General features: G+C 48.9%; 1 protein-coding gene across 13 annotated transcripts in view; it reads right to left on the bottom strand.

Annotated features, from left to right (window-relative positions):
- IL4R (interleukin 4 receptor) overlaps nucleotides 1–15,365 on the bottom strand; it is a 50,009-nt gene that overhangs the window by 14,555 nt on the left and 20,089 nt on the right. For 2 of the 13 annotated variants that reach the window (XM_070362733.1, XM_070362734.1), the window contains exons 2-6: nucleotides 14,502–14,671; nucleotides 9,170–9,257; nucleotides 6,886–7,024; nucleotides 4,934–5,094; nucleotides 3,038–3,189 (exon numbers count right to left, since the gene is read on the bottom strand). In XM_070362733.1, coding sequence (XP_070218834.1) covers nucleotides 3,038–3,189; nucleotides 4,934–5,094; nucleotides 6,886–7,024; nucleotides 9,170–9,239 — 522 coding nt within the window. In that variant the 5' untranslated portion in view covers nucleotides 9,240–9,257; nucleotides 14,502–14,671. The other 11 variants (XM_070362732.1, XM_070362735.1, XM_005907610.2 and 8 more) reach the window with 9 other exon arrangements.

Genomic DNA, 15,365 nt, shown 5'->3' on the forward strand with positions numbered 1-15,365 from the left:
GGCTTGGCCAGAAAGAGAGGAAGCAGGAACAGAGCTGATGTGGCAGCTTAAGACGTCTAGGGCCTCTCCGCGGCAGATAAGGTCAGGCCGGCCTGGCTTCCAGGACACGAGGCATGGTCCCAGCAGACTCTCAATAGTTACAGACCAGGGTCCAGGAGGACGAGATGGGTGGGATTCTGAGGCCCGAGGCTCTCAGGGGAAAAGGAAGATGACGTTTATGACGTTGTCATGCCAGCCAGGGGCGCCTGTCTGTGTCACCCACTTTGTGCTCTCCACAGCCCTGCGGGGTTGGGCACTCTTGTTAGCACCAAGTTACAGATGGGGAAACCGAGGCAAGAGGAGGGTGAGCAAGAAACTCAAGATCATGCAGCAAGTGGCAGGGAAGGTACTGGAACCTGGCTCCACGGGGCGCCAGGGCCCCTGGCGTTCAGATGTCGTCCCTCCAATGTGAATATCTGAGGCGAGAACGTGAGTGCACCTAAAATAGAGGAGGGCTTAGCCATCCATTGTATAGCCCTGAGACTATTCGATGGTTTCTTACATATCAACTCTCCCTGTTTTAAAAACGTCAATGCGTGCTGTGCGTGCAAAGTCGCTTCAGTCTTGTCCAACTCTTTGTGACCCTGTGGACTGTAGCCCACAAGGCTCCTCTGTCCATGGGATTCTCCAAACAAGAATGCTGGAGTGGGTTGCCGTGCCCTCCTCCAGGGGATCTTCGCCACCTAGGGCTTGAACCCACGTCTTTTACGTCTCCTGCATTGGCAGGCAGGTTCTTTACCACTAGTGCCACCTGGGAAGCCCCAGAATGTCAGTCAGTTCAGTTCAGTTCAGTCGCTCAGTTGTGTCTGACTCTTTGCGACCCCATGGACTGCAGCAGGCTAGGCTTCCCTGCCCATCACCAACTCTCAGAGTTTACCCAAACTCATGTCCATTGATTCGGTGATGCCATCCAACCATCTCATCCTCTGTCATCCCCTTCTCTTCCCGCCTTCAATCTTTCCCAGCATCAGGGTCTTTTCAAATGAGTCAGTTCTTCATATCAGGTGGCCAAAGTGTTGGAGTTTCAGCTTCAGCATTAGTCCTTCTGATGAACACTCAGGACTGATTTCCTTTAGGATGGACTGGTTGGATCTCTTTGCAGTCCAAGAGACTCTCAAGAGTTTTCTCCAACACCACAGTTCAAAAGCATCAATTCTTTGGCACTCAGCTTTATATTCCAACTCTCACATCCATACATGATTACTGGAAAAACCATAGTTTTGACTAGGCAGACCTTTGTTGGCAAAGTAATGTCTCTGCTTTTTAATATGCTGTCTAGGTTGGTCATAGCTTTTCTGTCAAGGAGCAAGTATCTTTTTATTTCATGGCTGCAGTCACCATCTGCAGTGATTTTGGAGCACAAGAAAATAAAGTCTCTCACTGTTTCCATTGTTTCCCCATCTATTTGCCATAAAGTGATGGTACTGGATGCCATGATCTTAGTTTTCTGAATGTTGAGTTTTAAGCCAAATTTTTCACTCTCCTCTTTCACTTTCATCAAGAGACTCTTTAGTTCTTCTTTGCTTTCTGCCATAAGGGTCTTGTCATCTGCATACCTGAGGTTATTGATATTTCTCCCAGCAATCTTAATTCCAACTCGTGCTTCATCCAGCCCAGCATTTCGCATGGTGTACGCTGCATATAAGTTAAATAAGCAGGGTGACAATATACAGCCTTGATGTACTCCTTTCCTGATTTGGAACCAGTTTGTTGTTCCATGTCCAGTTCTAACTATTGCTTCCTGACCTGCATACAGATTTCTCAGGAGGCAGGTCAGGTGGTCTGGTATTCTCATCTCTTGAAGAATTTTCCACAGTTTGTCGTGATCCACATAGTCAAAGGCTTTGGTGTAGTCAGTACAGCAGAAGTAGATGTTTTGCTGGAACTCTCTTGCTTTTTCGATGATCCAACAGATGTTGGCCATTTGACCTCTGGTTCCAAATACATTCGTTTAAAAAGGAACATCACAAATAAAAAAATTTAAATAAAACAGAACCCCTCTGCCACTGCTGTGACTGGGGGCAAGTATCAAGATGCCATGGACATCTCATAAAGTAAATGCAATCCAAACCATGCAAAGGCATTAGATTATGGCTGTACATGTTTTCTGAGGGAAGGCTCTGAGCCTGCAGGCCCTTCTCTGTTACAAAGAAGCTCAGCTGACAAATTTCTAATTTATATTCATTCAAAACTTTGATAATAGTTCCATGTATTTTGGTATCTAGTATTACTGATAAAAGTCTAGAAAGTTTATTATTCATAGTGCTTTAAAAAAGTATTTGAATGAGGCTTGAAACTTCTAATCCAATTCTGAGGATTTAAATACTATGTTGTTAAAAAAAAAGCAGGAAATTAACATGTGATACAGCATTATTAACTAAAGTACAGATTTAGTTCAAATGTCAAATAAATAAGTAAATAAATCTTCTTAAAAAAAAAAAAAGCTCAGCTGAGAAGCGACTCTTGATAGTCAGTGTCAGGAGGGAGTGACCATCTCGCCCTGAGATTCAGTCATTTAAGTGTGTTTAGAGGTATCGAGAAGAGTCGGACATGACTGAGCGACTTCACTTTCACTTTTCACTTTCATGCGCTGGAGAAGGAAATGGCAACCCAATCCAGTGTTCCTGCCTGGAGAATCCCAGGGACGGCGGAGCCTGGTGGGCTGCCATCTATGGGGTCGCACAGAGTCGGACATGACTGAAGCGACTTAGCAGCAGCAGAGGTATCGCCTAAAATCTCATGTGCCCCACCCCTGGGAAACAGATGGGGTCCACAGTTCTTCCTTTATAGATGAGGAGCCATGTCTGAAAATAAACTCCCTGTCTGCACACTGGGAACCAGGGGCCTTGGCGAGATGGGAAGACTGGTCCCTGAACAGAGCCATGACCGGCCACGTCCAGGTGGGGGCTACTCTCCCCATCTCACACCCCAGAGTCTGAGTCTCTACCCACCCGAGTACCAATTGGTCACAGAGAAACCCCAAGGGGCACCCACTCACATCCGTGGGGTCATTTTCATTTGAGATGTTGACCAGGTAGGTGAGCTCGGAGTACAGGAGGTTATCAGAAGGGTACGGGTTGTTCCACGTCAGCAGCCACGTGTGGGAGATGTCGGCGTGAACCGTGAGGTTTCTGGGGGCCGGTGGTTTCACTGTGGAGAAGGAGTGGCTGGTGAGGGGCTGGCTGGGGCGACGGGAGGAGGTGGGCCCATGCAGGCATGTAGACAGTTTAGGTTCTCAGTCACCACCACCCCCGCAGCACATCAATGGGAAACCACATCGATTTAGTCATAACAGAGAATTATAACCATATACCCGATTCTCATGTTGCTAAAATCCTACTGAGCACTGATTGTTCTTCTTGTTTAGGTGTTAAGTCATGTCAGACTCTTTTTGCCACCCCCCATGGACTGTAGCCCACCAGGCTCCACTGTTCATGGGATTTCCCAGGCAAGAATACTGAAGTGAGTTGCCATTGCCTTCTCCAGAATATCTTCCCTACCCGGGGATCGAACCTGAGCTTCCTGTACTGGCAGGCGGGTTCTTTACCACTGAGCCACCAGGGAAGTCCACTGAGCGCTTCAGTGGTAATTAACTACCTTTTCACAGTGAATGCAAAATGGATAAGCCAAGTAACCTGAACTCTGGCTTTTCCACTTTGATCCTTCATACTTCTGGCCACATCTGTGTACTGTATTATTTACTAAGGATTTTTCTTTATTTTGATTCATGTGTTTTAAAACTTCATCTCTTAAAATGATCATACCCACGAGATCACAGGTACATAATGAGCATTAAAACTCACTCAGTCGTGTCCAACTCATTTCGACCCCATGGACTATAACAGTCCATGGAATTCTCCAGGCCAGAATACTGGAGTGGGTAGTCTTTCCCTTCTCCAGGGGATCTTCCCAACTCAGGGATCAAACCCAGGTCTCTCACATTACAGGTGGATTCTTTACCAGCTGAGCCACAAGCGAAGCCCAAGAATACTAGAGTGGGTAGCCTATCCCTTCTCCAGTGGATCTTCCTGACCCAGAAGTTGAACTGGGATCTCCTGCATTGCAGGTGGATTCTTAACCAACTGAGCTATCAGAGAAGCCCCTAAAATCAATATGCATGTGTAAAAATTATTTTAATTGACAGATTCATTCATAGGTCAATTTAAATCACCCCCACCCCACCCTGGATATGAGAAATCCCTTCAGGAATTGCTGATGTAGTGGCGAAGACTGTGTGCTCTGTGAGAATACTGCCTCTACCATTTAATAGCTGTGTGACCTTAGGCAGGTTACTTGCCTTTTCTGAACTATGTACTTTTTTTCTTCTCAATTGCAAAATAGGGGTAATAACTGTCTTTGAGAAACCAAGGCTCAGAGAGGTAACACGGCTTGCCCAAGGTCACACAGGAATAAATGGTGTTTTAAACTCCTGTTACTACACTCCAGCATGCTCTCCAGGGATTCCTGTGGGAACTCTGGGTATCAGGATAAGGGCAGCCTCCCATGGTCTACACTGTCTAAAGAAGCAGCAGCTGAATAGTCGACAGAGGGTGGAAGGATGGTTCCCAATTCAGTTTCTGACCTGCAGCAAGCATGCCTTCCACCAAACATACCTCATTCAACACGTTGATCTGGGCACTTAAATTCTGAAGGTTGAAATATCTGAACTCAACGGGGCCTGATGTCCTCTTGAGCCCAACTCCATTTCAAAGATGGGAAGACTGAGGCCAAGAAAGGGGCACGAACCCCTTCGGATTTGAGAAAAGCTAGGAGGCTGCTTGGATGGCCCTTTCCCCGGAATGAAGCCTGCCCAGCACACTGCAGGAATACCTGCAGCCCCGCCCCGCCCCGCCCCTCTGCCCCTCCGCCCTGCGCCCCGCCCCACCCCACTCACCGTGCTCGCTGGGCTTGAAGGAGCTGTTCCACAGTAGCTGCTTCCCTGCCCACAGGTCCAGCTGGTAGATGTCTTGTCTGACTGGGTTCTCTATCAGCATATGGCATACGCACACCGTGCCCCCCACACCTGCTCTGTTCTCAGGGACACATGTGTGGTTTCTGCAAACACAGATGTTGCATTAGGCTGGGCATGTGACTCACCGGCGTCCCCGGACATGCCTCAAGAAACCACAGGCCCTTCCAGCTTCCTGGTCACCCTGCCTCAAGGACCAGATCTGGGGACCTGGGATCACAGTAGCTGGGGTGTGGTGGGGACAATGGCCTGGGACCACCTCCCTGCTGCCCACAGCTCCTCATCACATCCACCGTGGACTTTTATCCACCCCTGTCCCCAGGCTTGGACCCTGAAAGCCAGTGAAGGGGAAGAACCCATGGCATAAAAGAATTTGTAACGACATGTGTGTGTCCTAGCGCCTCTCCGGTTGCACAGTCTAGCCTGGGCACGTGCCCTGTGCCCCACAGCCTAATCCTAACGTGTCACCCAAAATAGCCAACCCCACATCTCATGGGCTAGGCCAGCAGCTGGCAAATGTTTTCTGTACTGGACCAGATACTAAATATTTGTGGCTTTGCAGGACATACCCTTTCTGTCCTAACTATACAACTCTGCTGATACAGCACAAAAAAGCCCCAGCCATAGACAATACATAAACAAATGGGCATGGATGTGTGTCAGTAAAACTTTATTTAAAAAACATGGGTGGTGGGCTAGATGTGACCCATGGGGCAGTTTGCAGATCCCCAGTCTAAGCCAATGTGCATACAGAAGCACAGTCGGTAGCCCAAATTGGGGAGCCACATTGGGTGTACTCAGTAGCCCACATAGGGTATGCTGTATATCCCATTGTGCTCCATAACTGTATGTTTTGTGTACTAGGTCATGTCCTGGGTACCACGTGCAACAACAGCTAGCCCTGTGTACCATGGGATATCCCAGTGAACCAGTGAACTGGAAAAACATTCCAAGTTCCATGGTCCACCAATCATTGCAGTGAGCTCTATCACTACATTGCACCCCTAAACAATGGTCTAGCCTGGAAGTTCTCAAAGTGTGGTCTGGGGTTCCACTGGGTCTAACAGTTTTCATAGTAATACTCTGACATCAGCCGTCATTTCCACTGTTTTTCTCTCACAAGCTTAGGGTGGAATTTTCCAGAGGCTACATGATCTGTGGCCATGTTGTTGCTCCGACAGCCTGTTGAATGTGAACTTGTTGGCTCTTGTGATTTAAATTTTCTGTTTTAATTTCTAATACAGAAAATATCAATAGATGTAAGTTACCCAGGCTATATCTACTGGAAGGACTGATGATGAAGCTGAAGCTCCAATACTTTGGCCACATGATACAAAGGGCCAACTCAGTGGAAAAGACCCTGATGCTGGCTCTCTTCCTGAGGGCAGGAAGAGAAGGGGGTGACAGAGGATGAGATGGTTGGATGGCATCACTGACTCAATGGACATGAGTTTGAGCAAACTCTGGGAGATAATGAAGGACAGGGAGGCCTGACGTGCTGCAGTCCATGGGGGTCGCAAGGTGTCAGACATGACTTAGTGACTGAATAGCAACAACAGCTGATGTCAGACTAAAGCTTTTAGGGTCCTCGCTAATTCTTAAGCGTTCAAGAGAATCCTGAGACAAAAATGTTTGATAACCTCTGATCTAGTCCAGAATTCCACCACATCCACCTGCCAGGTGCCTTGGTGACACTGAGCCTGGAGTACCACAATGCACTCATTGCCTCTTACCCTGCACCCCAGGGCACCTCATCTCTACGGTGCCCAGTCAAGCCCCCAAGAGCTGAATTTAGCACATGCATTCCAGGGCACCACCTAGGCCAGATGAAATCCAAGGCAAACCCTCCCCAACGCCCAACTCCAGCCCAGGCTTACTCAGAGTAGTAAAAATTCAGCTGGTAGGACAGGTGGAGCTCGGCTCTGCAGTTGGTGGGCCCGGCCATCTCCCACTCACAGGTGGAGTTGCTGATGTAGTCCGAGAAGCAGGTGGGATCCTGAAGGACCCTCATGCTCCCTGGGGAGACACAGGAGACCTCTGAGCAGCTGGAGCCCGATGACCAAGAGGGATGAGTCAGAAACCAGCCCACACAGGACCAAGGGGCCCATCGCACAACAATGAAACCACTGTCCCAGGCACAGTCCCTACAGAGCGGGGGCCAAGACTGGGCTCTGGGAGTTTCCCAGCTAGCACTGGGATGATGCCTGCAGCTGAAGAAATACCCTCTGGGACAGGGTCCATCAGCGGGGACAGACCAAATGCACTTTTATCATCTGCAAACTCAATGACCTGCCCGTGGCTGAATTGAAGGAAAAACATGTCAGTCTGGGGATTGCTACCCCACCACCACAGGCATCTATCCCATGGTATGGGTTGGGGGAGGCACTATTTTCCACTGACTTGCTCCCTGCCCCCGATCTATTCCCCAGCCCTCTCTGTGTTCAGAAGGCTGACCCTCATGGCCTTGTCATCCAGACGCCTTGTTCTCTGGCTTGGGCCAATGCTGAAGGACCGGATGAGAGGTTTGGGGGACTTCTTCCAGCGAGTTTGTTGGCAGAGCTGGAATCTGAACCCAGCCAGATGAATGCTGGGTTTGCCAAATCATCAGGGAGCTATTGCCCTGCTCTGGGTGGCCATGCCTGGCCACCAGGTGCCTTCTGGCTCCCATGCTCAGTACCAGGCCCCTCCCAGCTCACATCAACTTGTGTTTGTTCACTGGATAAAGGAGTTACCACATTAAGGAGAATCTTGCTGTTGTTTAGTCGCTAAGTCATCTCAGACTCTCTTGCGACCCCACAGACTGTAGCCCACCAGGCTTCTCTGTCCTTGGGATTTCCCAGGCAAGAATACTAGAGTGGGTTGCCATTTCCTCCTCCAGGGGATCTTTCCAACCCAGGGATCAAACCCGTATCTTCTGCACTGGCAGGTGGATTCTTTAACACTGAGCCACCAGGGAAGCCCAAGGAGAGTCTAAATGTCTAATAAATATCCCAAACTCACCTCATGTCCAAAACTAACTCCTGATTCCCCGCCCGCTCCAAATATCCTCTGCATCTCATCAATGACAACTGTGTCCCTCCCAGTCACTCAGGTTAGAAATACTGGAGTCATTCTTGCTACCTCTGTCTCTCTCACCTCAATTCCAATCTGCCTTCAAATCTACCTTCAGATGGATCCAAATGCCAATTTCCACCCCCTCTGCTCTGCCGGTCCCGGCCCCACCCGTCTCACGGTGCCTCCTCCCTGCCTCCCAGCTCCCATCCTGCTCGGGCCCCCGCTTACTTAGTTGTCTCCACCTCTTCCCTCCTCCTGCTCACTGACTCCCCTAGGTCTGCCTCGTTTGGTCTCTCCAACACTCCAGGCAGGCTCTGGGCTCCGGGCCGCCACTGAGAACACTCCTAACCTGGACGTGTGCCCAGCTCCCCATTTCCTTCAAATTTTTGCTCCACTGTGACTCCAGGCAATTTATTTTACTTTTTAATTTTTAAATTGAAGAACAATTGCTTTACAGAATTTTGTGGTTTTCTGTCATACATCAAAAAGAATCAGCCATGGGTATACCCATGTCCCCTCCCTTCCTGAACCTCCCTTCCATCTTCAAATCACAGTCCTCCCCCTCCAGCCAGCATTCCGAGTCCTCCCTCATCTGCCCTATTTTGTCTCTTGCCACCACCTTCTGAATGAATTTGAGCAAAACTCTGGGAGACAGTGGAGCCTGGCATGCTGCAGTCCCTCGGGTTGCAAAGTCAGACACAACTTAGCGACTGAACAACAACAGCAGCACCTTCTAAGGTAGCCTTTCCCGTCTCCAGGGGATCGTCCCAACTCAGGGATAGAACCTGGGTATTGCAGGCAGACTCTTAATACTAAAGTGGGTAGCCTATCCCTTCTCCAGTGGATCTACCTGACCCAGGAATTGAACTGGGGTCTCCTGCATTGCAGGTGGATTATTTACCAGCTGAGCTATCAGGGAAGCACCTAAGGATCTTTAGAATCTCCTTAATATTAAGAAGCATTTGTCATCAGCTGTCCCCTCCACTATCATGCGGTCTCCTCAAATCTTTGTGTTGTTCTCTGATTATCCTGGGGGCCTGGTGCAGAAACAATCCAAAGGTCTGCTGAATGAAGGAAGGAACAGATGACTGACGGGGGGTTACTTACCAGAGCCGGCCACCCATAACAGGATCAGGCAGCTCACTGGGAACAGGAGTACAGAGAGAAGCCGCCCCATCGGGAGATCCTATGGTGCCTGCTGGGAGCAAGTAATCAGCTTAGCGGTTTAGCACTGACTCGTGATCTCCCAGCCCCATCAACCCAAGGGCAGCTTTCAGAGCTTACCTCCCTCCAGACATGACCCTCCCCTGGCCAGCAACAAGCCTTCCACACCCCCCAGAGCTCTGCCTACAACCACTAAACACAACACACCCGCACAAAGCCCAGAGTCAGAGCCACAGAACACCTGTCCCAAGAGATGCTTCTTAAAAGAAACCCCATTGTCTGTTAAGTTTGAGCAAACCCCTTAGACTTCTGCAAATTCATAATACACATTAACATGTGAAGGTTCTGTTAAGTCTCACAGTAAAGGAATCTATCTTTCTTCATTTAACCCAAGGCTTACAAAATTTATTTCCAGATCTAACCTTCATTTATGTCTGTGTGTGTGTGTGTGTGTGTGTGAAAACCCCAATTAAGCTCTGGAGCAGTTTACAGTTCCTTGAAATATACTTTGGAAGTGTCAATCTTTAGTGTTCTTGCCTGGAGAATCCCAGGGACAGAGGAGCCTGGTGGGCTTCCGTCTATGGGGTCGCACAGAGTCGGACACGACTGACACGACTTAGCAGCAGCAGCAGCAACAGAGCTGGTTAAATAAATGATGGTACCCATGCCAGGAAGTATTGTGTGCTGTGCTTAGTCACTCAATTGTGTCCGACTCTTTTGCGACCCCACGGACTGTAGCCTACCAGGCTCCTCTGTCCATGGGATTTCCCAGGCAAGAATACTGGAGTGGGTTGCCATTTTCTTCTCCAGGGGATCTTCCTGACCCAGGGATTGAACTTGCTTCTGTGTCTCCTGAATTGTAGGTGGATTCTTTACCCACTGAGCCAACAGGGAAGTCCCCATGAAGTATTAGGCAGCCACTGAAAGTGACGCTGCTGAGTGTGGTAGATTTACTACATCCATGGCTTAGTTCTTCACTCCTCCTGTACCCATGTAACTTTGCAGTCCCTTGGACAGCAAAGAGATCAAACCAGTGGATCCTAAAGGAAATCAACCCTGAATATTCACTGGAAGGATTGTTGCTCAAGGTGAAGCTCCAATACTTTGGCCACCTGATGCAAAGTGCCGACTCACTGGAAAAGACCCTGATGCTGGGCAAGATTGAAGGCAAAAGGAGGAGGGGACGGCAGAGGATGGGATTGTTGGATAGCATCACAGACTCAGTGGACATGAATTTGAGCAAATAGTGGACAACAGGGAAGCCTGGCATGCTGCAGTCCATAGGGTCAGACATGACTTAGCAACTGAACACCAACAATCTTGCGGTGCTCCCACCCCCATCATCACTCCGGGTAGGGTGTTCTCCCCAACCCTTAAACCCTGGCCTCAGCTATGTGACTAGCTCCAGCCCGTAGGACATTAGCAAAAGTGATGCACAGGGAGACATGCTGTTGCAGGGCCGCTTCCTGGACAACATGCCTGGGCTAGACTCTGGGAGTATGCTGACATGCAACAGCCCCAGCAGTTTCATGCTGCATTAGGGAACAGGCGGCTGCCCCATTTGGGAGAGTGAGGTCACTTGAGTTAGGTCAAGATCAGCAGGGCTGCCTGGCCAACTGGAGGCTGACCTTGGATGCACTAGTGAGATCAGCCCAGCAAAATCAGCCAAGCCCAGGTAAGCTGCCCCCGTGAGCTTGAGCTAAAAATGTCTCTTGTTACATGCCCCTTGAGGTTTTGTGGTCAGCTGTTACACAACACTATTGCTGTCCCCCCCAGTCGTTACTCCACTACCCTGACTTCTAAGCCCTGGATTAGAAGTCGCTTTTTCGCTGTTTGCACAAATGGAATCGTGCATCACCCCTAGTGTGTTAACGACACCCCATAATCCATGATCTGTTGTTGTTCAGTCACTCAGTCGTGTCTGCCTCTTTGCAGCTCCATGGACTGCAGCATGGCAGGCTTCCCCGTCCTTCACCATCTCCTGGAGTTTGCTCAGACTCATGTCCATTGAGTCGGTGATTCCATCCAGTCATCTCATCCTCTGTTGCTCTCTTCTCCTCCTGCCCTCAGTCTTTCCTAGAATCAGCACCCAATCCGTGATTGGGGAATAAAAATTAGAAAATGCGGTTACCCCAAAGAAAACCTAATTCATATCCCCCCAAATCACAAGGCCCAGCAAGAACCCCTTACGTACTGAAATCTATTCTTCCATATCTGTTCTATAAAAACTGAGAGATAAATTTAAATTTTATTTACCAAAACAGCAGCACCCAATACATGCTAAAGCTTAAAACTTAAACTTACTACATTCTTTAACATCATTCCAGGCCACTAGATCCCCAGCAGTTAATTAGTAGTATTCCATTGTGTGGCCATTGTCAGATTTTAGCCCTTATTTATTATGTTTATTACTTTGTTACTATAAACAGCGGGGTTTATGAGCCCTTCCTTGGAGAACCATCACCATACATTTCTCTGATTATTTCCTTAACTTTAAATACTTGCTCTGTGGCTTGGGACAGAGCAAATTGCATAACGCCCCTGTTCCTCGGTTTCCTAATGCATCAGGTGGGGCCAGTACGCTCCATTTCACTGGGATGTTATGAGGATTTTTTACAAATTAATTAATTAATTAGGCTGTGTAGAGTCTTAGTTGCAGGCATACTGGAGCTTCTCTCTAGTTGAGGCATGTGGCATATGGGACCTTATGCCGTCCAAGGATCGAACCTGAGTTCCCTATATTGGAAGGTAGATTCTTAACCGCTGGACCACCAGGGAAGTCCCTGTTGTGAGGGATTAAATAAATCTACACAGGTGGAGTCCTCAAACAGAGACCTGAACAAAGTAATGGGTCAAGTAATGTCAGCAGTTATCATCACTAAGAAAAGCGCTCAGAAGCCGACTCCCGACTCCCGAGGGGTCACGGAGTTTGCAATTTCCTCCCACCACTCCTGACGCGTAATGCCAAACGCCCTCTCAGAAGCAATAGACTGGGATGGCTCCCCTGGCTTGACTGTGCGCACCCACCCCGCCACCGGCTAGCACCGCAGCGGTCTCTATGTGTGGGTCCCATCCGGAAAAGCAGCTGCCAGGTCTCGGGCTGCTTCAAAGTTCATGCGCCATTTACAGAGTTACTCTTCCAGAGTTTTGGCTCCTTTTACTGCTCCGTGGAAAAGATACTAAGATCAACCTCACAGGTATGTTGCAAAGAGGAAGTGAGCTGTGTACCTACAGCACCTGGCACAGAGTCGGAAGCACGAGATGGGCCTAATACCACGCCAGGAGCCCCAAGCTCCGTCGGAAGCTTTCCAGTGACTTTGTCCCACTTGAAATCCCTCCACAGCGGGGCCCAGTCTCCCTCTGCACCTGGCTCCGCCTCCCTCTGTACTTGGCCCCGCCTCCTCTCCACCTGGCCCCCACCTACACAGGCACTTCTGCCCCACTGGCCACCTTCACCTCCTGCCACCACTCTTCAAACACACCAGGAACTCATTCTCATCCCCATGCCTTTCCTCTCCCTATCCTCATTCATTCTTGCTCACTCTCTTGTCTCCCTCTCGTGTATTCATTTATTTATACATTTATTCATAATGAATAAACGACCCCTTAATACTCGAGTACTTTATCAAGAAACGCAAGGACAGTCACCAACATAACTACAATAGAACCATCAAAAGCAGGAAGTTAACACGGATGCCAGCTAACCCACAGACCCTATTTCCATTTTGCTAATTGCTCCGACGATGCCCTTTTATGCATCTGAGGACCATGCCATCCCAGCGCCCAGGGCTTGGCTTCTAAATATTATTCTGCACTGACAGAAACCAGAGCTCCTCGGAGAAACAGCTGACTCTAGGAGCAGGGAAAGTACACGGAAAGCTTAGAATTGTTGTGCCGGTAAGGGCGGGCTCCAAGAATGATGAGGACCTCTCGAAAAGACAGAGCCAGCTAGAATGGGTGCCCACTGGCCAAAACAGGCAAAACTGGAACCTCATAATGAATCTTTTAGTAAGCAACTGTAACCCTTAAGAGGTAAAATAGGGGTGCAGAAGTCTAAGGTGATACAGATGAGTAAGTGGGGGGAACGGACAGCTCTACTTCACCACGGCAGCCTCCAAGTATCTCCCCACAAACTCATATTAATTATTATGAATTAATGAGTCAAATACTTATTAATTAACTATGCACGCATGCTAAGTCGCTTCAGTCATGTCCGATTCTTTGGGACCCCATGGACACATAGCCCACCAGGCTCCCGTGTCCATGGGATTCTCCAGGCAAGAATACTGGAGTGGGTTGCCACGCCCTCCTCCAGGCAATCTTCCTGACCCAGGGATCAAAGCACGTCTCTTAGGACTTCTGCATTGACAGCTGGGTTCTTGACCACTAACACCACCTGGGAAGCCCCATTAATTAACTTTATAACTTTAGATATTTTGTATACAGTACTTTATATATATAGATGTATATATAATTGTATAGAGCCTTATACACAGAAACCGGGCAGATACCACCTTAACCAAATGGTGTGTGTTGACATGGCCAGGGACAAATCAAGGTCACGAGCTTTCGGAAAACAATGCTCTCGGAGGACCACAGCATCCCCTCCCTGGGGGCCTGTCCCCAGTGCACGAGTCACATGGAAACGAGGAAATGTCAGACAAGCCTACTTGAAGGGTGGTCTGTATAGTAAGTGGCCTGTACTCTTCAAAAAGTGCCCTGGGCGAAAGGCAAGGAGACTGGGAGACGTTCTCCTTTCAATTGTGTATCTATCATCCCAAAAGCCCAGACAAGTGTCGTGTACGATCAAGCTCCTGGTACCTAGGACAACGCCTGTGCTAGGAAAGCATGTACAAAGCATGAATGAATTCACTTTGGACATGATCTGGCGCCTCTGATGGGCTCAGCACAGGGCTGAAAACTTTCCCTAGGGGAGACTTGGTATCCACCTGAACTGGCCTTCCTGGCAGAGCTGCTGTGAAGACCAAGGAAGGAGGGATGGGAGTGGGCTGTGATGCTGGTTTCCTTTGCCTAGTCCGCATAATCTTCCCTCTCGAAAGATCACAGAGATCCACAGCATCCTGTGACAGAGATGGCAAAGGGGTCACTCCTGCCCAAATTTTGAGTAAAGAGAAACAGAGAGGTCAAGACGCATGTCCAGGGTCACACAGCAGAAGGCTAACGTGGTGAAGTCCTCTAAAATGGTGTGGGAGGGCAAAGCAAGCCCCTTTCAGGGAAGACTGAACTATGACATGTACAGCGGGCAGGGTGTTACCTTTGATCTGTCTTGGAGGGCACATCCAGGCGTATGTATGTTCGCACACACACCCACATACGCACACCGACTGGTTTCACAGGGACAGCGGGTGTTGCATCTCAGGGGAAAACGCAAGATGTGATGTGCACGTCTTCACACGGCACAGATGGGGTGGCAACAAGGGCTCTCTGAACATCACAGGGAATGAAAGGCAAAGGTGCCGAGAAGAAAAGGAATGAAAAGGGATAATTAGCAAGCAATCAAGGTAAGGCATGTGTCAAGAGGAAATAATTTCAAGTCCCCACCCTCCACTGTGGTATTCCTGAGATTGGGGTTGGGAGCCCAGTCCAAATGCCAACCCAAACAGGGGTGCCTGCCAATATTCCATTTCTCACACGCTGCCGTCCAGTTTCTGCTTGTAGTCCTCCATGGATGTGGTGCTCACTCCCAGGTCATTTCTGAGCAGAGCCTGACTGCTGGAAACAGCTTCTTTATCCTAACCAAGCATTGTGTAAACAGAACCCTGCTTGTCAAGTATTCACTCGACCCTTTGCCAAGCGCACTAGAGTTATTACTTTACTGACTCAGCCGGAGAGCCCTGCAAGATGGGTTGTTATTCCCACTTTCTTCCTAAGGGAACTGAGGCCAGAGAGGTCAAATAACTTGCCCATCAGATACCACAGCTAGAGAGAGGGCAGGGCAAGGGTCAGAATCCAGGTCTGCTGGGGTCTGGGCCCAGGTACCTTCCAATATACCAACTCCTTCAACTTCTCCTAGAACCACAGACTGAACCCAACAAGATGGAACGAAATGAGCCAGGAAGAGTTGGTTATTCTGCTTCCTTCTAAACTTTTTACATAGATTAATTCAATAATCAAAAGA

Source organism: Bos mutus, chromosome 25 (genome assembly GCF_027580195.1).
Source record: "Bos mutus isolate GX-2022 chromosome 25, NWIPB_WYAK_1.1, whole genome shotgun sequence".
Taxonomy (NCBI): domain Eukaryota; kingdom Metazoa; phylum Chordata; class Mammalia; order Artiodactyla; family Bovidae; genus Bos; species Bos mutus.